The 22,507-nt window shown below is 33.4% G+C and overlaps 2 protein-coding genes across 3 annotated transcripts; both read right to left on the bottom strand.

Moving 5' to 3' along the window:
- Positions 1–618: 618 nt before the first annotated feature.
- LOC129314253 (uncharacterized) lies at positions 619–5,291 on the bottom strand. Its single transcript, XM_054957628.1, has 5 exons — positions 4,593–5,291; positions 3,493–3,951; positions 2,761–3,138; positions 2,610–2,677; positions 619–1,235 (listed from the first exon to the last, which is right to left on the bottom strand). Exons 1-5 carry the CDS (start codon positions 5,226–5,228, stop codon positions 1,025–1,027), a joined length of 1,752 nt encoding a protein of 583 aa, XP_054813603.1. The 5' UTR covers positions 5,229–5,291; the 3' UTR covers positions 619–1,024.
- Positions 5,292–13,022: 7,731 nt separating this feature from the next.
- On the bottom strand, positions 13,023–22,202 carry LOC129312724 (O-fucosyltransferase 9). 2 transcript variants are annotated; one of them, XM_054955405.1, is made up of 10 exons: positions 21,604–22,199; positions 20,216–20,282; positions 19,886–19,953; positions 19,228–19,316; positions 18,719–18,916; positions 17,249–17,453; positions 16,999–17,166; positions 15,954–16,121; positions 15,202–15,392; positions 13,048–13,483 (listed from the first exon to the last, which is right to left on the bottom strand). In XM_054955405.1, the coding sequence occupies exons 1-10, from the start codon at positions 22,000–22,002 to the stop codon at positions 13,318–13,320; spliced, it is 1,719 nt and encodes a 572-aa protein (XP_054811380.1). In that variant the 5' UTR covers positions 22,003–22,199; the 3' UTR covers positions 13,048–13,317. The 2 variants fall into 2 exon arrangements, with proteins under 2 accessions (XP_054811382.1, XP_054811380.1); XM_054955407.1 differs by lacking the exon at positions 16,999–17,166 and having other exon boundaries at positions 13,023–13,483; positions 21,604–22,202.
- Positions 22,203–22,507: the final 305 nt, after the last annotated feature.

Genomic DNA, 22,507 nt, shown 5'->3' with positions numbered 1-22,507 from the left:
GCGACAGAAGAGGGTCAAACAGTTTGTCGTGGCAAGAGCTAAAGTGGTTGAGGCCAATACGGGACGACTACTTTTTTCTAATAAAATGAATTATTTTCTTATTTTCAATACTCCCAATAATTAACTATACAGTCATTTAACCATTCATTTTTATAATTGTTTTAAATTGTATTTTGATTTTTTTGTGTTTAATTTTAAACAATATAAAGTTTTAACAATTGTATTATCTATAAAAACAAAATAAGTCCATTTTGTAAACATTTTTAACATATTATATTTGTATAATAAAAATTATAAATTATTATAAATCAATGTCCTTTTTTGTTATTGCATATTAAAAAATACATTTTAAAAACACAAATTTTTATTAATCCAAATAATTTTTAATTTGCCAAACTGACTTTTCAAAAAATGTATTCAAACATAAATTTTATTACAATAATTAACTTTCACCAAACTGACTTTTATCAAATGAACTTTTATTAAACTGACTTTTGACAAAGTGAAAACCAAATACACACTAGAGCATAACAGACAGACAAAGGAAACGAACATCAACTTGTATTTTTTTTTTTCTTTGGGGGGGGGGATTAACATTAAAGGAACAAAGCTAAGTCATAGTATTTCCTTTTACTGTAGAAAAATATTTTCTAAAAAGGAAATGAAAAATGTACCTATCATTTTTTTTCTAGGTACATCTCTTATTTTCTTTCTAAAATACATTTTTCTACTACAAAACATGCCTATTAAAGTTCCCAAGAGACAGGAGGAAGAGTAACTAACACCTGCCAAACTCAGTAAACTTTCCAACCAAGGAAAATATAACCTACACCTAAGAAGCGTTCTAGCATGGTGTTAACAAGCATTCAACTGACAACTATATCTACATCAGTAAGAGTCAGACGATAACATGTTTACATGGAAGGAAAACATGCCCCCGTACATTTGGGAAACATTAGAAGATCACCGACATGTTGAAGGAAGCTGAATATTCAGTGCCCTCACTTGTCTGCTTCATGACAAACTAGCTAGACAAAACCGGCATAGCTTGCCGGAAGTCCAATGGATTCAGGGCCGGAGAAGGAAAATGGTTTTGGCCTGGTAGCCACAGCCCACTTTTACGGGGTTGCAGCATTTGTGGCTGGCTGTGTCTCCCACCTTGCCCAGCTTCATTCAATGGATCTTCTTTCTTCTTCTTCACAAATTCAAAGAACTCTGCCACTTGATGGGCGTAACTATACCAGCACCAAAATATAATATTTCAAATGTGTTAGGTTATGATAGACACAAAAATGTTCTTGCATGTTTGTTTCAGCAACGATACAGTAAAAATGTCATACCAAAAAACCAAGAGTTCTAATAATCAACAAAATACAATGACACTGTTTACCTAGGTTCTAATTCCAATTACTAAGCTATTTAAAGAAATGGTGAAAACTCCCAGTCCAACAGATTGGAAAATGAGGAATGACATCAACTTGATATGCAGAAAAAAACAAAGAACTGGATAACTTATATTTTGTAATGTCAAGGAGAGTTGTGTACTATAACAGTCAAAACCTTGCAGTATGCAATAGTTTTCTTCTGTGTCCAGTGAAGTAAGGCCATAAACATGATAGGACATGCAATGTCTAACAAGCATTAGATGAAGGGCCTAAGAAACAGTCAGAAAGAATATTCAATAATACTAGACCACATGATTTTAAGTTTTAGGACAGTATCAGTAGGTAACGCAAGATATATTATCCTTTGTGTGATACAAAATATATGCGGCCTTCTTGCAATCAATTCAAGAATAAGCATGCTTTCTGCAACAGAATAGCACAGGATAAAGTAGTTCAATGATACGCAAGATAAAAGGCATATACTACCTGCATTGTGTTTAATTCCCAGACTAATGATTAATGACTGTACAGTGAGATTTAAATTGAAGCAAAAATCCCATCTAATTGCTGCCAAGGAATTCCTCCCTCAACAAATATCACAGATAAACCACACCATTAGCAAGAAACTTAACACAAACGTATTTGCTGCTTAACCTTATAGTTTCATGCACAAATTGTTCAATATGTAGAATGTAAAAGAAGAAAAAAAGAGATAACATTACATAAGTAAGGATCTATTCAATAATGCTGCAAAAAGTTAAAAACAAATGGATTATGGCTTTACAAGGGTGCAAATGGATCATGTTTCCCATTCGAATTCTTGTTTCTATCTCTGCTGGCGGCAGTAAAATTGCCTCCCATTGAATAGATTGCAAAACTGAACTAAAAAAACTTATTACGAGATAAAGGATATAATATCAAGATGAATAACTACCCTTTATTACAGATTACATGGACTGGCATACAGTTTTGCCACTTATCTGTATTGTTTCCGTATTGTTAATGGAGCAGAAGGCCAACATTGTTTTGCAAGCCTCATTATTTATCAAACCAGTGTTTTACCATGAGCCTTAGAACGCCCAATTTGCAACTTTAATTAGCCCAACCTAAACAAGGAATAATCAAAAGCAATAGAAAAGTCACATGGGTAAGCAAATATCTCACAGAACCAAGTTTAGTCCATGTTCAATGCTACGATATCTGAGTAAGAGATAGAGAGCTTACTGTCTCTTTGCTTCAATGTCTTTGCTGAAATCAATATTGGGTTCACAGTCCAGAACTAATGCAGGAACCTGCTTATTATCAAAATTCTTAAGCCATAGTATAGTGAGAAACAGATAACAAAGTTCACACATGGAGGCCAAAAAGATAATACCTTCTCAATGCTTGAATGCATACGATCACCCTCCAGATAAAATACGCGCTCCCTTATTGCAGGATGTAAGGAGTTGTCAACATGCAAAGGCAACCTACTCACAGATAACACTTCACGATTACCACTTCGGAAGGGGTATAACCAGCTTTCATGCTTTTCATGGAGGTCATGGAGATATTCCAACGTGATTCCACCTTCCTCCGCCCTCCTCCTCAACTTCATTCTCTTATGGCAAGTATCTGGACTTGCTCTAAGATAGATAAAACCATCAGGAATAAGTCCAGGCAAGCAGGACACAACAGGATCAAACCAGGAGTCGTAAATACTAATCTCCATCTCATTCATCCAATTAGCCTCATGAACAGCTCGAACAAAGACCTTTTTGGAACAATCATGGTGTCATAATAATATATTAGTGTTTAAACTCTCAAATCAGGATTTTCTTTTCCTGCTATTGAATTGGAAAAACAAAAAAAAAAGGAAAAAAACACGTGCTTCCAAACCCATCACTTGCAATTACTTGACTCAAAGCAAAACATGTTTAAAGCAGATGTTTACAGTTGTTCTGATAAAATGTCTAAAATGTGAGGGTAAGAAACCTTTGAAATAGCTCCACCAAAAAAAGGAAGCAAACAAAAAAAAATTAAAAAAATGAGTTCAGGATAAGCCCTGTTAATAAAGGTAATTTAACACCCACTTTCTAGAAAAGAAGGAGCGAAAGCTTTGACTCACCATCCTGTCACTAAAAACACTCCTCTCCATTAATCGAAGAGGCTTCATTCCACCAGATGACTCTCTTTCCTGCATAACCCTGGTAACAAATACATAGTTCTGAAAGGTGTAAGCATACCGTTGTGGCTCAGCATAGAAAGCATCCAAAATATTGAAGTGATCAGCTCCAACATCCTGCCACTTGTTAATGGGTTCAGGAACCACCTCAACAAGGTCACGCAATTCGATTGTTTCATTAGCTATTCTCTGAAGGAAAGTAGTCTTCCCCACACTGATATTGCCCTCAACACAGAATGTAATCTGTCTCTTGTGTGGCAGCTGAATGGAGAAGGCGTCATCCAACTCTTCATCCACGCTCCTTTTGATGTAGGTAGTTATACTTTCAGCATGGTTCCTATGGATGATTCCCACAGAACTCTGAAGATATTCAACCATTTTATCACTAGATTTTCCGAAGAACTGCAAAAAGGGACCCAAGTGAAAACTTAACCTTAAGCTCAAAAGAAATGAAATCATGTCACATCTAAGGTACAATAATTTTTCTTTTTACACGATGCCAATGCTGCTACCCTTCTTTCATTGCAATCCAACTTGATGAACAGCCAAGGAACTAAGAAGTAGGTGCAAGCTGGCTACAAGCAATGTTTAGATTGCCAAAAGCACTTGAGTCTTCATAGGCAAACTAAAGTACAGAAAAATCAAATGTGCCATGTGTATTGAACATCATTCCTATTTCTTATAAGTAATAAATCCATTCCTCATGCTTTTAGAATGAAAGGATCTTAGACAATCTTGACCATTATAATAAGATAACTGAACTTAATTACACGCCAGTCGATGAAATAAGTTAGGGTTTTCAAAATCGCTTGAATTAGAAATGATTTTGGAACTTGGAAGTTAAATCATTATACTGAAAATGCTAAACAAAGCTCATATATATCTGAAATACGACATAATAAAGCAGCAAGTCCATTCAGGCATGATATGTCATTGCAAGAGAGGAGACATCCAGTGATGTACAGCAATCAGGCTGCAGCAACAAAGTATCAAGCACTAGCAATGTACAAAGCACAATGACACCAACACAGACAAACCTATACCTTATCTTTGTAAAGTTTCTTGAGTTCAACAACCCCAGCTATCCCTTTCCTTACAAGCTTTCTCAAATTTCTCGGACCCACACCTGGAATAGTCAATAAATCAGGATTCAAAGGAACATCAGAGAAGCTAGACAAATCCTTTGGTCGCCTATTTAATCTCAAGGACTTCTCCTCAGAAGCCACTGACCCACTACTCACTTCACCAATATCTCCACTAACACACTTCTCTGAACTTCCCGTACCCTCGCCAACAGCAGAAGTAAGAGAAGACCAAGCTCGTGTCCCATTCATACCATTCCTAAGCAAAACCCATGCTTTTGCTTGCGTCATGTGACTCATATCATCAACCACACATCTACAAGCACCAAAACTTGTTGAACCCGCCAAAGTAGAGAAGTAGCGAGACGAAATAGAAGAGTTCACAGTGAAGGGCTTCTTGGACAGCGATAAAACCAGGGAATGAGAAAACCGTACGGAAGAAGGCATGGTGTGAAAATGTGTGAAACAGTGTGTGAGAGAAGAAAGAGAGAACAAGTGGGGAGAGGGGTTCTTGGAGAGAAGAAGAGAAAGCGAGGAGGTAGCCACGGTGGAGGGAATGTGGGCGGAAGAAGAAAAGCGAAGCAATGTCGTCTGCATCAGTTCGTCCGAGCAGAGTCAATCTCTGAAAGCGCGGGAAGGTGATGCGGCTTCTTCAGTAGCTTTGCCTGGCGGAGGAAATGAATGCGGAAGAATTGTTCAAAAAAAAACAAAAAGAAAAACAAATCGTGGCGAACCAAAAAAGAGGGGGGAGGGTGAGGAGGGGATTGAACTGAGGCCATATTTGATAGGTTGGAATTGTGAAGATGGAAATGGAATTGGGATAGGAATCTGAATAAAGTGATGTTTGGTAAATATGAATTATAATTCCTGGGAATCCTAATTCTATGGAAAAAAGCTAATTTTGATTCCTTATGTAAATCTATGGAATTGGGAGCAATTCTATGGAATTGTAATATTTAAGACACTTTTGCCCTCATACAAATTCCAGAAAGACAAATTTGCCCTCAAAAAAAAAAATAAAACCCTCATATGCTAACAAAAAAAAAAAGAAAAAGGGAGTATAAAAGGGTGAATAATATTTTTTTCTCATTATATATAAAGCGTTATAATATATATATATAAGATAGTATTATATATAATATTTGTATATAATTTATATATTTATAATATTTTTTTGGTATAAGAAGTAGAATTGATTTGTTTGACATTTTTCTTCTAAATCTACATGTTAGTGTATTTATTTTAAAGTAGAAGGGATGGGAACCATTGCCAATTTTATTTTCAAGAAAATGTTCCTCTGATGATAAAACTTTTTGTTTGGCCTAAGCTAGTGAATAATAGTTACAGATATAATCTATGATTTATATAATATTTCATTAATATATAAAATACATAAGAAAATTGGTACACAATTAAGTTTTTATTATGTTTTATTTTAATTTTTATATAGGGGTATTTTTGTCTTTTAAGTATAATTTCATTTCCATGTCTTGCATACCAAACAAAAGTAATGCAAGGATTCCATCTAATTTTTCTGACATACCAAACATACTTTTATAATTCAATTCTATTCCAATTCTGATTCCAATTCTGATTCCAATTCCAATTCTAATTCCATCAACAACTATTCCATCATACCAAACGGGGCCTGAAGAAATAAAACAAGTACATGGTTGAAGATATAAAAAGTTAAAAATAAAATTAAAAAAATTAAAGCAATATTCCCTCCATCTAAAAATATATGACATTTTTTAAGAAATTATATGTTTAAAAAAATAAGATATTTTTAATTTTTTTAAAGTATAATCATTTATTTTTTTTAAAAGTGTCCCTATTAATGAATGATTTTATATTTATTATTAAATATTTAATAGGAATAAATATAAAAGATATGATTATTTTGAAAATAGGTAATTATTTTATTAAGAAATAAAATTTAATTAAAAATATTTTATATTTTTTGAATGAGTGGAGTATATCTTTTGTAGTCTATAATTTATAAATAGTATAATTTTTATATTTTTATTATTTTTTTACAATTTTTCTCATATAGATAAACATTAAATTGATAAACTCATCCGTTAATGATGTGAATTTTTTTTGTCAAATAAAGATGTGAGTTTAAAATTAAAATTAAAGATAGGAAAAATCTTATATAATTAACCTCGTATGCTTAAAGTGCTTGTTTTTAATTGAATCGAAACATATAAATTTTTTAAATATTACTCTCTCTGTTTAAAAATGAAAGACATTTTTAATCGAATCTCACCCCCTAATAAAGTAGTTACTTATTTTTCAACTAATCCTATCTTTTCATATTTACTACTATTAAATATCTTATAATAAATATAAACTCATTATCAATAGAGTCACTTTTGAAAAAAAAAGGCGATGATTACACTTCAAAAAACTAAAAATACTTTACATTTTTTAACATCAGACTCGTCAAAAAATGCTTTATATTTTTTAACAGAATGAGTATTTCTTTTATAATAAATTTTTGTTATCAATATAATTAATACATTAAAATTTACTTTTCTTAATTTAATTTAATAAAATATATTAAGTATATAAAATTAACTATATAGGTCATAGATATATTTATCTAAATTTTCTTAAAACTTAAAGAATAAGATAAAAAATGTAATATTCTCCTCCTTTTATTCCATAATTAAAACTCAAATCCCAAGTAATTAGGAAAATAAGACAATAGTAATCATCAAATACAGAATTTTCATTGGTTAACAAAATGGGGGTCCCAAGATTATAAATCTAAAGTCAAGTCAAGTCTTGCACATAGGCAAATCAAAGTTCGCAAATACACGAAAATAAAAGATTATCATATAAGTGAATGCATTGGTGCAGAAATCTAAAAAAGAAAAATTCTAAAAAATTTTAAGGTGTGCGCCGCAGTTTGTTGAACATGCGTTGCGGCGTGTTCGCCTTTGTGACACGTGCCACAGCTTATGACGCCATGTGCCACGGTGTAAATGCATAAATTTTGACAGTGAGTTTTACTATTAATTTGACATCTTTAGGGCCAACTTCCATCCGACGTCCAAATGACATGAACTAGGAGTCTACAAAAAGCTCTTTTCAAACTCTAACTAATGGCATTGGTCTCAGGTTCAAATTCTTTTTAAAACAAAAATTGGATACCCTTTTCAAAACCTACACTATTACAACAAATTTCACAAATTTCAAGTGTCCTAATCAAAACCAAGGACCACAAATAACTCATCAAAATTAACTCGTGCAATGCACCATAACACAAAAAATGATTCAAGATCAAAGTTTCACTACTCAACCCCTTAACCCAAAAACTTAAGTGGGGAGAGTTGCCATAAATTTTCATCAAGATTTTTTAGATCATCACATAATACTCATTACCCTCACTTGCATTAGTATTTTGGTCCTATCAACATAACACATAATAATCAACTCTCTCCCTAGGGCCTAAAATACAATTACAATTTATACTTCACTTAATCCAAGTAAGTAACAAAAAAGGAAATCCTAGTTGGCAATCAAAATTGTCATGCACATAAATTACCCAAAATAAAGAGGCCTATTACAAATGGATCATGATCCTAAGTCTCGAGTTGTTTTCCTCTATCTCCACTTCTTGAGCTATTCTCTGAAATATTGAAGATAACGAGGTGAGTACAACTACTCAGTAACCAAGGTCCGACTAGCCCATACTAATGCATAATAATTAGTTTAAATGCAAATGGTAGTAAATATTATTACTTTAACCCATAAGAAACATTTGAAATAGGAATTCACAACTTAGGTCACATAATGGCATTCACTTGGAAAAACAATGCTTTTAGTATCTTTCATATATCTAATAGTAATAATTATTACTCAACTCAACATATCCACATTATGGACTCAATATAGACAATAAGTGCCTTTTTTCACTATATGCATGATTACACTTTCCTTATATCCTCCTTATTCCTCTGACACCAAATCATGAGCTATAACTCAATGAGATAGTTTATGTTTCTTGACTTCCCTAGCCTAAACACTCATGAGGGGATTACCCAACCAAGGTGTACCCATCTCACTTATGGATCACGGTTTTTCCCATTTCTTACAACATGGGGTGTCGTACACCCTAAACTAACTTCCTTATTAAACCGATAGATAGCTAACTAGGTTCAAGTCCCTGGTTGAACAAGTGAGATAGTCTCTTATTGAACAAGTGAGACAATATGAATAGAATCAATCTAGGCAATTCATCACATGGATGGGGCCTTACCACATGGATTTATTATTTACTCCACTTTCTAAGCAAACTCCCGCCTCTCTAGATCATGTAATGGACATTCATGTGATAATTCACACATATACAATTCATAAAACTTCACATTATAACCTTTCATTGAACTTCATCATTACACATTTCATGGAACTTTAAAACCAAACAAGTCGTTGAACTCTCAATTCACAATTATCGTACCTCACACTTTCAAAATCATTGAACTTCCTTATTTTCATTGTACATCACACTTTTAAAATCATTGAACTTTCCTATTTTCAAACATCATTGAACTCCTTCTAAATAAAGATTCATTTTGCTTCTCAATTTGTAGAAATCATTGCACTCCCAATGAACATTAATATGACAACCCACCACTATTGTCTTCAAGGAAAAATTTTGCATCATAAGGCACAAAACTCATAAATTTGACCTAATAGATTTCTTTACAACTTAATCCACACTTGCATTTCTTTTATTTTATGAATTTCAAATGATAATTCATAAATCAATAAACTAATAGTCACACACAAGTATATGATAGAATTTCCCCTATTACCTTAAACCTTTGAGAGGTCAAAGATTTCACCCCTCAACTATTTACTCTCGAAGCTTCCAAGAAGCTTGAATGATGCCAATGATAATTACACTACAAGCATTTACCATGCAAAATATCAATATCCATTTTGAGCTATTTTTCACTAGCATTTCATCATTTCTTAATACTCAATATTTACTTTAAACTCATGTAGAAGTACCCATAAGGTCTCTTAACTTCTTATAACTCTCATTTATAACATTGAACTCTTAAATGGGCATTAATGAAGTCACATTATTTCCAACCACCAAATTTATGAAAATTTTAGATACTTAATGTCCTTCAATCATCAATTATCATAAAACCATAAATATTAAGTTTACCTAGTTTAAACTATCCCTATTAGCTCTATTTAAGTCAATGGGTTCAAGCCAATAACTTCTAGGAACCAAAAATCACCATTAGCAATCAAACCCTAACCTCTACCATTAAGAAAATGGAAGAAGAGATGAAAATTTAAACAAGAAAGCTTACCTTGGGTGTTTATGAGTTTTAAATTACTTTCAATAGTCAGTTCTTCAAGCCCTAACTTAGCTTTTTCACTGCTCTCTCATTCTCTTTTGTTTCCTCTTCTTTTTTACTTCAAATTCACGACTTAATACTACAAAATTCTGGCCATACGCCGCGACAGACGCACAATGCGCCACAGTGCATGGCACAGAGAGCTTCCTCCAAGTGCGTTGTCACGCATGCGCCACAGCGGACCAACCCCACGCCGCGGCCCGTGACACAAAATCAATCCTTTCAAAAATTCTTCCTCTTCTATTCTCAAGTGACCCGATTCTCCTTCAGACCCGCGTTTAGTGTTGAAATCGAGACCAAACATGCCTGTTACACCTCTCTGGCCACACACCTCAAAGATTCATTTTACTAATCTATTTAAGCTTAATTAATCTAGATTTAAAATTGAGGATGTTATCAAAAAATACTCTATCCGTTCAAAAATATAAAACATTTTTAACCGAATTTCACCCCCAATAAAAGTAGTTAATTACTTTCAAACTAATCCTATCTTTTTATATTTACCTTTATTAAACACCCTACAATAAATATAAAGTTATTTATCAATAAGGGTAATTTTGACAAAAAGTAATAATTACACCTCAAAAAATTAAATATACCTTATATTTTTGAACATGTAACTCCTCAAAAAATACCTTATATTTTTTAACAAAGAGAGTACAAGTGACAAATAATAATAAACTAAAGAGACTAACAGGATTATATTATTTATAATTTATTTATATTGCAATGTGTATAAAATTTTATTTTTTGACCTTACGTATAAAAGTTTATAAGCATACATGCATCAAGCAAAAAAAAAAAAGTTAAAGAGCATTCTAAATTCTTAATTATTATGCGAATAATATTTTAAATTCTGAACTTTTAAAATATGCAAAAACTCTCCTCAACTTTTAAATTTTGAACATTTAAAATTTCACCATTAAGTTAGAGAAAACTATCATTTTGTAGTTGTAGAACTAGATTATATCTTGATATGACATTCATCTTAACTTTTAAAAATAATAGTCATTTTTTTCAACTTAATGGAAGAGCTTCAAGCACTCAAAATTTAAAAATAAAAAGAAGTTTTTTTTTATTTTAAGAGTTTAGGGATCTATTATGCTTATTAATTAAAAAAAGACTAAAGCAAGAAAATGCTAAAAATTAGTCTAGTTCAATCAAAAGTTTTTAGGTTTGAATCGAAGTCTTTAATGTGAGTATTAAATAGGAAAAATGATAGAAAAATTTTTAATGAATTCAACTTAGATCTTAAGTCCTAAACTTAAGAAAGTTGTAAGTTTGACTCTTAATTTTATAATTTTATTATAATAAATTATGTTTTAAATTTTAATAAAAAATAAATTTATTAAATCATATTAAAATTTAAAAAATAAGTTATAAATTTATCACAATAAAATTATAAAATTAAAAGATTAATTTAAAAAGTTGTGTGAGACTTTTGACAGAAGGTGAATTTTTATGGTTCTCTCTTAAATTTTTATTGTTAAAAAGATTTTCAACTCAACTCTTACTTGTCTCATTTTAACTTTTAATCCTTCAAGATATTTAGGATGACTTTTTTTTTTTTAGATTTAGTTTTTCTCTTTATTTTTGGGAGGCTTATTCTATAACTTAAATATTTTTTGTACACTTTATAATTTAAATACATTACTTCTTTTTTAAAAGGAAAACAGCTCCTTTTTTTTTTAATTAAGACTCAACTAAATTTGAATTAATAGGATTTTGAAAAGCAAAAATATATTCTTTGAAAAAATTAAGGAAAATGACAAGAGACAGAAAAAGTGTTGGCAGACTGGCAAGCAGGGCAGTGGTGTCAGGGGACATCGGGAGGAGGTTCTGCTGTCTCGTGTGGGTCAAATATTATGATTATCAAACACTTTTTAACCAAAATCTTTAAAAACAACGTAAGCGAGGGAGAGATTATCCTCAACAGCACGTCCTTATCATCCCATAAATGTTCTTGGTTTTTATTACCACGTGTCATTACAATGCAATTTCTTGTTATTTAAATAATTAGTTAAGCTAATTGCATTTGTTTCAAAACATAATTTTCATGACAATAACTATTTTTATTTTAATTAATATTGAAAAGTTAGAATACTTTTTAATAAATAAAATAATATATTAACTTTTCATAATTTATATAAAAAATATCTCAAATATCTTGTTAAAAAAAGATATTCCCCAAGCTTTCTAAGGAACATGGAAACCCATTTACTTGCAGTCTCATGTTCACTGTTGTTCAGAAAAAAGGAGTCAAAGCTGATGATTAACGTTAGGTATGATGACAACAATATAATTAGACGACATTACCTCCAACACCAACTTTACACACCAATGAGTGACAGTACCGATCCTGCCATCAAGAGTCGTCGCGACTGGGACCAAAACTTAAAATGGAAAAAGATGGGGGGCTGAAATTTAATGAGACTTTTTTTCAAGGGAAAATTCATGCTGCACCAAAGGGATCCACCATTGTATCAGTGAGGACAGTAAAAGTGTCTTAAAGATTGTAAAAAAAGTGTAAAAGACAGAATATTCAAAAAAAAATTATTGAACAATTACTTTTGACTAATGATATATTCAAATGCTTGATTATTGATAGATTACAAGAATGATGAGTAATCCATACAGTTGACCCTACTTAGTAGAATAAAGTTAATTGTTTAATATTTATGCTTACCACACAAGCATACAGATGATAAGTGCAAAAATTAAATGTAGATGCCAGAGAAGACTCGTTTTTTTCGAAAGATATTGGGGACATCCTATAAACTATAACCAAAATGACAATGTAACATATGCCTAAATCTAATTAAACCAAGAAGGAATCACAAGGAAAATTACAATCCAGAGGCTAAAGAATAATTTTCTCCTTTTGCTGAGCACAGAAACGTCTCCCTTGAAATATCCATGATTTTTTACCAGCATCTACTAATTTAGAACAAACTAAACAAGATTACAAGATAGAAACAGCACATGCTAAATGATTCACTTCCACTAAATCAAGTTTAAACAACCATCACTCGTCACCAAAGAATGAATCGTGATAACAGGGTAAAAGTCTGTCCATCTACAATTATCATAATGTACAATGAAATGAGATTTGAACTGTTAATTTTCACCAATGAATCAGAAGCTAAATAACAGAGAGGGAATCAAAACCTATTAGCTTTGCCTAACTTAAAGAATGTTTCCGTAATTTCACTGCTTAAATATATAAAATAAATTACAGCCTTACAGGTAATGAAAGATTCGTATTCATAAGGACGACTGTCTTATTTCCTCAGTTTCTTCTATGCCCGTGCGTTGACACTTTCATTCCTCGCTTCTGCTGCCTGTTTACACATGCAATCTGGCATAGGAAAATTGTAGAGTGAACCACCTGGCTTTTTCAACTCAATTCCCTTTTGATCACTACGGCGAAGCATATCTTTCATTTGCTGCTTAAATACCCTCCAACTGCAGAATCAGTATCAGTAATAATTAAATTTTTGAACTTGTACCACCAAAGTATATGAGGGGGACAGAACCTAATAATACATCAGGAATGAATCTAGCAAAGGGGGAAAATATATATAACGAATTATACAAAAAGCATGCAAATGCTAGATGAGCAAAATATTTTCACTCAGCCAAAAAGCTTATTTTGTTCATTTTCATCAGTGTTTTTCAAAGTTACTTTTCAGTCAATTAGGAAAATATTTTAACAAAAGGATCCATATGCAGATGTAATTGTCCTTAAAGATTATACCCAAAAAAAAAAATCATAAGAAAAATCTGTCATACGATAAATGTGGGTAAAAAAATAATCCATCACTAAGTACCAACGCTCTTGAATTCTTGATGAATGATGAGCACCCAAAAACGCACCTAATCAATAGCATTGCTAGCAGCTTAGATGATAGGGTTCAGGAGTTCCTTACTAGCTTTTAAAAACGTGTTTTGAATATTTCCTTTTAAAATCGGTTGTTTCTAAGCTCAATTATTATAACGAAGTAACAATAAAGAATGCATTTCAATGATGAGGATTTTAATAAACGTTGGGTTGCGCTCCAACCACTACTTTTGTTGTCTCTCATTCCCAAATTTAGCCAAAAAGTCATGGGAACTGTACAAGTGCCACTGCCAATACTAGATCTCACAAATCTGACCACCAAATCAGGCAGTGACCACTCCTTTCGCAGTGCATGGATCCAAATAGGCCTATGCCTGAAAGTCACATCACCAGGATTTTATACTTGATAATTTTGTCTTCTAAAATGTAGAGACCAACATTTTAAATAAATAAAACTAAAGGGACTGAGTTACGAGAGTCGAAGTTTAGGGACTGTGGTTTAACCAAGTCAAAAATATAAGGACTGAATTGCATTAAGTCAAAATTCAGCAATTGAGTTTTAACTGAGTTAGAACTATAAGGATCTAATAATTAATTTCTCCTTAAAACTAATATTTCAAAATATTTTCATTTATTTAAATTGTTTTTGTTTTATTTTTATTTTTTTGGCCAAGAGTTTTTATTTTAAATTATTAGGAACTATTGGGCTTCAATATAGAGCCCTTACCAAGAGGACTTGGATTCAAGAAGAAAATGTTTATTCAAAACTCCGCCTCTTGGTTGTATAAATTTCCTATACGCTTATATGACACATCATATCACATAGCACGGTTTACCCGTGGCCTTTTATTCAAAAAAAAAAAGAAGAAAATGTTTATTCAGAACTCTGTTCTCACTCTCATGCTATCTGTTCCTCCCCTCCTTTCCCTTCCCTCTAAGATTCCTCTTGTTTCTCAGTCCTTCTTCAGATCTTTCTGTTATTCCTCCCTCCCTCTCTATTTTCTCCCCCTTTCTTTATTGTCCTGTAAAAAGTGCATTCCAAGTACAGCTACCCACCAATTATCCAAGAGGTAAAATTTAAACTAATATATGGGATTCTGGGCTTCTGGCTATTTTGTTTTTTTTTCCTGCTCAAATAGGACCAAAACACCCGGATGTTTCAAATACAGCTGAATCTATTATGTCTATATGCAATCAATCACATAACCTTGGAATGACAGGTATAATAGTTTACCTATAAAGTATACATTTATCGTTCTCTACACAAAAATATTCTTTACCGTGATGAATGAAAAGCAGTCGTAAAGTAGATGAAGATCAGGAAAGAGAAACGAAACTGTACCTTATGTTGGAATTATCTAATAATAGAGCCAATTTTCTCTTATCCGGTTTAATTGTTTTTGCATGCCCTCCAAACAGATATCGCCTGTGACCCATCAAGAAGTGTGGAAAGTTTCCACCCTGAGTTGTAACAAAGACTTCACTATGAAGGCAAACCGTGTAATCAAGTGCAGCCAACCTAGATGAGTGGCCCTAAACCGGAAACACAAGTTAAAATAATTTACTTGCTCCCGCCAACATTCTTCAGTAAAATATAGTTTACCCTCTTGTGGATTGGCCCCAAACCAATTTGCCCCTTGTGGTTTAAAGTATTCAACATCACAATTCATTCCATTTCAATGAACTAACCAACAATACAGTCTCACTTTAACAAAATGTTAAACAAGGAATACCTTCATTATTTGAAAGCATGATACACCTTGACACTTTATGCAGTTCCTGAGATTATTACTGGGATTAATGGACATTTTTAACATCTAAATATAAGCTTAATACCAAATAAAAGGGTTGACACATTATGAAATTGTCAAAATTATAATTATAAGTGATATACAAAACCAAATTATTCATTATTTAACAATCAATTGACGATTCCAATAAAAAATGAAGATCAAAACCATAAAAGGAAATGGAAAAAATGATGGGAAGAAGACACATTTTAAACTCAAAGAGTACAACTGATTTTGGGCCAAACCACGTGGGACTCCTCTATTAGGGTTTCACATAAGCATATTCAGTCCAATTACTCAATACCATGAATGAAGCAAGCTCTTCTGGAGTAGCTAGTGTATCCTTGGTTTGCAATAGTGGAAACATTTGTTTAAGGGGCGCCATAAACTTTTGTTCTTTATAAATCTTTCCTGCTGCAACATATACTGTGGTGGTATTATCAAAACCCATGCCCCTGAGCATCATCCCAACCTAAAACATAAAAAATAATGTTGAATTGTGAAAATCTAAAAAAAGGAAGAAACAGAGAAATCATCCACTTATGTAAGTGCTATAAGACGAAGGGGATTTCAGTGTGCAGTACATCTTACTGGAAGTCTAGTTCTTGAAGAAAAATATAACACACGCCCAATCGTAAAAGCCCATGTACAAAAATCCAGAGAGATTAGAGAGTTTTATTGTTCTTGACTTAGTCAAGAAAATTGAAGATAAGGTTTTTTTTTTTGTAAACTAATTTTAAGTAGAATTTTATTTTTCCCCGTTTGTAAAAATCTAGAGAGGTTGGAATGTCCAATCTTAGCCAAAAGAACAAAAGATAGACTTGCTTTTAAGTAAACATATTTTTATTTCTAATCCCACTTTGATTTTTCTTTTTAAGGTCGCCCAAGCTTAGCTTTTTTGTCTTCTGTTTTCAAACGGGAGCATTTCACACGCATAGATTGAAGAATTTTCTGTAAACCAAACCAGTGAATCCATTACTTAAAAAGAAATACATATCTATAACCTCACTGTTCATAAATAAATTCATAGGATTTTTCCAAATCCCAAATTGCCAAACAATTAGAATGACAACAAAACATTTTAATAACTGAGTTCGTGGTAATTCTATTGAATAATTAACAAGCATGGGAATTACATATAGCAGGGTATCCAATTAAATTTCTTAGGTTATGGTTTCCAATAGAGTAATCAGTACAACTGCCAATGTAAACAACAAATAAGATGCATCGATAGCACAAAAACAAGAAACCTCATAGGTTATTAAGCTTTCAAAATATTCAGCAAAGATAAGGAAAAATTAAAAGGGGGGAAGAAATCAAAGAAAAGGAAAATTCTTTAAACCATATACCTCCAAAGGAGTCATTGGGCATTTTCCATTTATTCGGTTTGCACCAGGCTTGATTACTTTATTCTTTCTCCTGAATTTACCCCGCCAACTCCTTTCCCTAGCAATATCCATTTCACGCTTCTCTTCCTCCCCCCCATCATACTCACAACATGAAAATGCAACCATATCCTTTGTAGAGGGATAAACAATCAATAATAATTTAAGATATAACTCGACAAATGAAAGTAATACAAATATATTAGACTAGAACCTCTTCAAATCGAAGATGCACAGAAACATATTTCCCTTCACTTTGGGAGCTATATTTGACCATCCGATCTACCATGCTTTCTGCAAGTGTTCTTATAGGTTCTGAAAATCTAAGAGCTTCAAAATTGGCAAAGCACCTGAGTCCTTGGATTTTCGAAGGCACATTCTGAGCTAATCTGTTGGAGAAAGGTGCAATGCGAACAGCCCTGCAAAAAGGCACGAGTAAAGCCATCTAGTGAGCCACAGACAGCTTGACAAGGTAAATAGCTAACAAGTTTATCAAAAAAAGATAACAACAACAACAATACCACAATGGAGGACAAGAAACGTCTAAAGAAAGATCCATAACTGTAATATTTTTGTTAGAATGGACGTTTAGGAAACCATTATAGTATGTATCACTTAGCTTGTAACACAAAATCCCCCCTGCAATCCTACTTGTTCAAGAAAATTGAGAAACGCAATCAAACCTATACAGTCAACAATTACATGGACGCTCAAGAATTTACATTTTTTAGTTTCCAATGCCCATATGTCAGGTTGGCTAAGAAAAAGACCCATGTATCAGTTTCATACACATTAATTATCAAACTTATGAAAATTGAAAGATTCACAAATTGAATCTAGCAATTAGACATGATGTAATTCTTTGGCAACATGGATTGCTGGAAGAAAAGGAGAACACGTCAAATCAAACTTTAAATTATAGCAACCCTGAAGGGCACCCAAGTGGCATGGAGAACTAACCCATTTAAGCACCTCATAAAACATGTCATACTAACTAATGTGCGATACAAGTATCCCATCCTACTTCAATTTCCATCCACTGGCCACCCTTATAGAGTCAATGTTCCAATGACTATATTTTGCAACACTTCGCTTGATTTTTTTGCTGGTCAGAATACCTTCTGCAGGTAGCTCTTACCAAAGTTGCAAACCACCAACTTCAATACTAATTGATAGGCTCCCAAGTTTGGTGGAGAATCCTTCCCCCAAAAAATAGATATTGCGATGGGAGGACCAGTTCAATTAAGTATCCCATTCTGCTACCCCTTCTTTAAACATTTCAAGGTGAGAATTCTAGTTTATAGTGCGTATTATTACACTTAAATTAGTATTATGCTATTGTCTACTGCAATAAAGACCAGAGAAGTTCACCAAACAAATAAATATAAAGTGACTGGCTCATGCTTATATTAAAAGAAGGAAAACAAAACTGAAAAAGTTTGGTTTTACCTAGGTCAAACTTTGCAAACATCAAAAGGTGGATAGAGATGAAGTCAGAAATCATTTCTAATTTGTCCATATAATGAAAGATTTTAATTTCCATCCTAAAGTTTGTTAGGCATCTCATTTTACATCCTAAGTTCATATAACTTAGTATCATTGCTGAAACCACTTTCTGTCTTGAACAACTGAAAACAAACCAGACCAGTTGTACTGAAACACAATAAGGTAGAAAGGCACGCACCCCATTCCTCGAAGTTGTGGAAGCACCTTCTGAATATAGTGAGCTGGACTCGTCCAAGCTTTAACTCTAAGATTGACAATGTTACTTATGTTATTGTCAAAGCGCCCAAGTATGTCTTCTGGCAGTTGTCTCACCACATGCACATGATTTTGAAGTGCACTTATGAAGAAATCCTCATCAAATATGTCACCAAATTTGCTGCCAGACATTAAGATTAAGCATACGTCAATGTCCTAACTTTATAAAACCATTAATCTTTATGCATTGAAATTCTGGGAGATCTATCACCAATGCTAATCATCTAACAATGGACATAGAGCATGCAAAATGGTGAAACATGACCCATCTTACAAATCCAGGTTTTGAATATGTGAATTATGTGTTGCAAAGAAACAGTGAATCACATAAAGATATAGCAATGATGTATAGGAGCTGTAAAATATTAAGAATCAAAGAGCCACCACGTTAAAGTTAGCAATTGCTATTATATAGTCAACAAAAAGAATTACCTCGAGTCTCGCCAAACACTATTGAAGTGAAATATTGGAATAAGAAGAGTTGCATTTAGTAGTCCAGCTACTGCAACAGCATCAGATATCTGAGAAAAAAAAGATGTTAGTAAGTGCCAGAACAAAACAGGCATAGAATACAAAAAATTTGATCAATCCAATCTCATGAAAATGCCAGATATTCAACTTTCAGTCTGCCACCGTAATTAAATTCAGAGCAAGATGACAAGTAGTCAAGCACTAGGAGAAACATAAGCAGAAAATCCTCAATGGAGATCCTAAATGTAACTAGTTAGGCATCAATTTCCAAAATACATGATAATTGAAGACAATCACCATCCATGCCACCATAATCTCTAGAGGAAGTATCAAGGATTATCTCTTGGGATTTATCCTCAAGTCATATCATGCAGATAGGAGCCTTATTCCAGATTGCTTTCAAACTTATCTTCTCATCTGTGGTTGTTTATCTTATAGTTAATCCCAGATTTCAGAATATAATAATATCAATAAAAAATGCAAGGATAGAGTGAATTTTTCTTCAGCCCCTAAGTTTTGCCTACCACCTATTCCATACCCATGTTGGAATCCTAAGCTTTGCAACTTCAAACAAATACACAGGAATAAATAAAATATTATATTCCATTAACTGACATACCGACAGGCGTTGTTGATTCAAACCACCATTTGCTTCAACTATGAAAAATCCATTTGACACTGGCAATTCTAAGACCAAAAAAAAAATCACAGAAAAGTAGACGTTAGCTAATCCCTTCAAAAAGCTAACAAGACCAGAAAAAATTATTCAAGTTCCTGTCTTCCTGATCTAAGAGATAACAACTGCACTTTCAAAATACAGTGAATTCAAAGAATCTTCAAGACAACAATTGCACATCTGAAATAAATTTAATTTTCTTTAAAACTTCGTTAGAGCTATCAGGTAGACAGGTTTCCAGGATAGGGGAATTTATGCTGAAGATAAAAAAACCTGTTTTGATGACGCTTTTATCAGCACAAGGCTTCCACCCTTCCCTCATATTCCATGCTCTGAACAGCTGCATAATATCCATTTCATGGTTTTACATCAATTAACTCCAATCATCAATAAATATAAGGAGCAAACTATCAACCAATATTTCACTATCTACGATTAAACACAGAAGGGGAGTTCAAGAAAACCTCCAAAACTACAAAGACAATATTTTTAAATTCAAAAACAGATTAGTCATTATTGACATCATTTCAGCAGATTGAGCCCAATCTGTCCATTTTTTTTGGCCCCCAAAATGGCCAATAAAGGTAATATTACAATAGCAGTCTATATGGCCATCCACACAACCACAGATGTAGTACAGCCCTCAAATCAGTCATGTATGTGATGGTATCAGTGGATGAAGTATTCAAGGGCATGACAGACACAAGAAATAGGTGAACAGTGAAGATCTAAATATGCCCTCAAGACCAATAAAAGTGATCAACATTAATTCAGAAGCAAATGAAGTGGATCGCCAAAACCAACATGTTTCTGATAGCAAATTCTTTTAGATGTATATTTCCAAAGTTTTTTAAAGGAACTTCCTACCTCTGAAAAGTAAAATGGTGGGTAGGATCAAAAGTTGGGTATTTGGGCCCAATCAAATGAACCTTACCGCCAATGCGCTCTTTAGCTTGACTTGAGCCCATTGATCCACATATAGTTTTTTTGAGTTAATTCTACCTCTTATCTTGACACCTAATTTTGCCATCTAAGTACTTCAAAATGCCACATGACCGAACCTGTGTAAAGCTTGTCAAGTAACGTTTTGTAACCAAAGTACTAGACTGATCATGAATGATCTCCTTGGATGACCATCTCAGAATGTTTTAACTTTCAAATTATGCCTATTATCCTTTTCCATGATATTATAGACATATTTTGGATAGGCCAATCTATTCGGAATTCCACACGTGAGATGTAGCATCATAAATTCATTATCTCTCTGTTAAAATGACCGTTTGGAAATTATACAACCTGCGTTTGTATATCCAAAGTTCATCATGTTTTAAGCACGCGTTAGCATGTGGAAAATTTCGCCCCGCCCTAGCAAAGAATTTTGTCTGTTACTTCCTCGTTTCACAACGACAAAAATCATCAACCAAAAAAATAAAAATAAAAAACAACTCCAAAAACATGTGGCTTACAGTTTCAGTACGAGTTAGAACATAAATCCGATATTAAATCTTCTAGTCATCAGTGACCGCTTACATTCTTAACGATTAACTAGATTAATCATCAGAAACTCATGGACGCAGAAACACAAATACGAGATTGTGCCAAATTGTCATGACAATATCAAAAGGAAAAATGCCAAAATGAACAAGAGAAATGTTCCGTACCGCATTCACACTTCCATTATTGCTCTCGGACTCCATTAAAGGCCAGAGCTTCTCAAACACCTGTGGACTTCTATACACTGAGCCTGGGGGAGCACGATTGTGTACAAAAACAACCCCATTTTTTATACTAACAGCATCAAAATTCAACGAACCCATATACAACAACATCCCAGAAATATACAACAGGGGCGCAAAAAAAAGCAGGCCCCGTCTTCTGAAAACTGCCGACATAAGTCCAAAGAGCAACTTCTCCAGTGTACGCTCCTTGGAACCGCTGATTCCACCACCGACAAACCCATTCGCCCAGCCATTGCTCTTGCTCCGGCCATGACGGAATCGAGGTGATGACGGCGGCGAGCTGCCGGACCGTGCTCCTCCTAAGCGACTATACCCATGCATTGCGGTAGAGACTTCAAAATTGTTGAAACCTCAATAATAAACTTACGATCCAGCACCTGATTCTCACAATAATATTCGATACCGAGCTCGAAAAAGTAAATTACAATACAAAATGTACTTTATTGAGCAATAGGAATTTTGCGGGAATTTCTATCGTCAGCTGCTTTTTACGTTCACTAAAACATTGATGAAGCATAGACGAAGTCGGTATGAATGTATGTTCAATCGAACTCAATCTGTGGGAGAGAAGATTATTTCTAGAGAAACAAGCGACGACGAGAAATTCTCAGAGGCTGAAATTTACGGGAAAAAGAGCACTGCGAGGGGGGGTAGAGGGAGAGAGAGAGAGCGTGTGTGGGTACCTGTGAGTGGTACAGTATCCACGAAGATGAGCACGATGTTAAAGCAATGTCGGGTGAGAAAGTGGAGCAATAAAGAAGATCACGTGCAAAGGGCGTGCCGGTTTTATAGAGAGAAGTTGTTGACCGTTGCAATACCGATGGAT

Source organism: Prosopis cineraria, unplaced genomic scaffold, assembly GCF_029017545.1.
Source record: "Prosopis cineraria cultivar Desert tree isolate PC_DT_omini unplaced genomic scaffold, ASM2901754v1 PC6, whole genome shotgun sequence".
Lineage (NCBI taxonomy): Eukaryota > Viridiplantae > Streptophyta > Magnoliopsida > Fabales > Fabaceae > Prosopis > Prosopis cineraria.
Note: the sequence above shows the minus strand (reverse complement) of the source record. Positions and strands in the feature narration are given on the sequence as shown.

Coding starts and splice junctions, on each gene's coding strand:
- LOC129312724 (XM_054955405.1), bottom strand. CDS start 22,002: ATGCATGGGTATAGTCGCTTAGGAGGAGCACGGTCCGGCAGCTCGCCG. Junction 19,954..20,215: donor TAAAAGCGTCATCAAAACAG/GTTTTTTTATCT, acceptor TTTTGGTCTTAG/AATTGCCAGTGTCAAATGGA. Junction 17,167..17,248: donor TGCATCTTCGATTTGAAGAG/GTTCTAGTCTAA, acceptor CCCTCTACAAAG/GATATGGTTGCATTTTCATG.
- LOC129314253 (XM_054957628.1), bottom strand. CDS start 5,228: ATGCAGACGACATTGCTTCGCTTTTCTTCTTCCGCCCACATTCCCTCC. Junction 3,952..4,592: donor AGAAACTTTACAAAGATAAG/GTATAGGTTTGT, acceptor CCCTTTTTGCAG/TTCTTCGGAAAATCTAGTGA. Junction 3,139..3,492: donor GTGTTTTTAGTGACAGGATG/GTGAGTCAAAGC, acceptor TGTTCCAAAAAG/GTCTTTGTTCGAGCTGTTCA.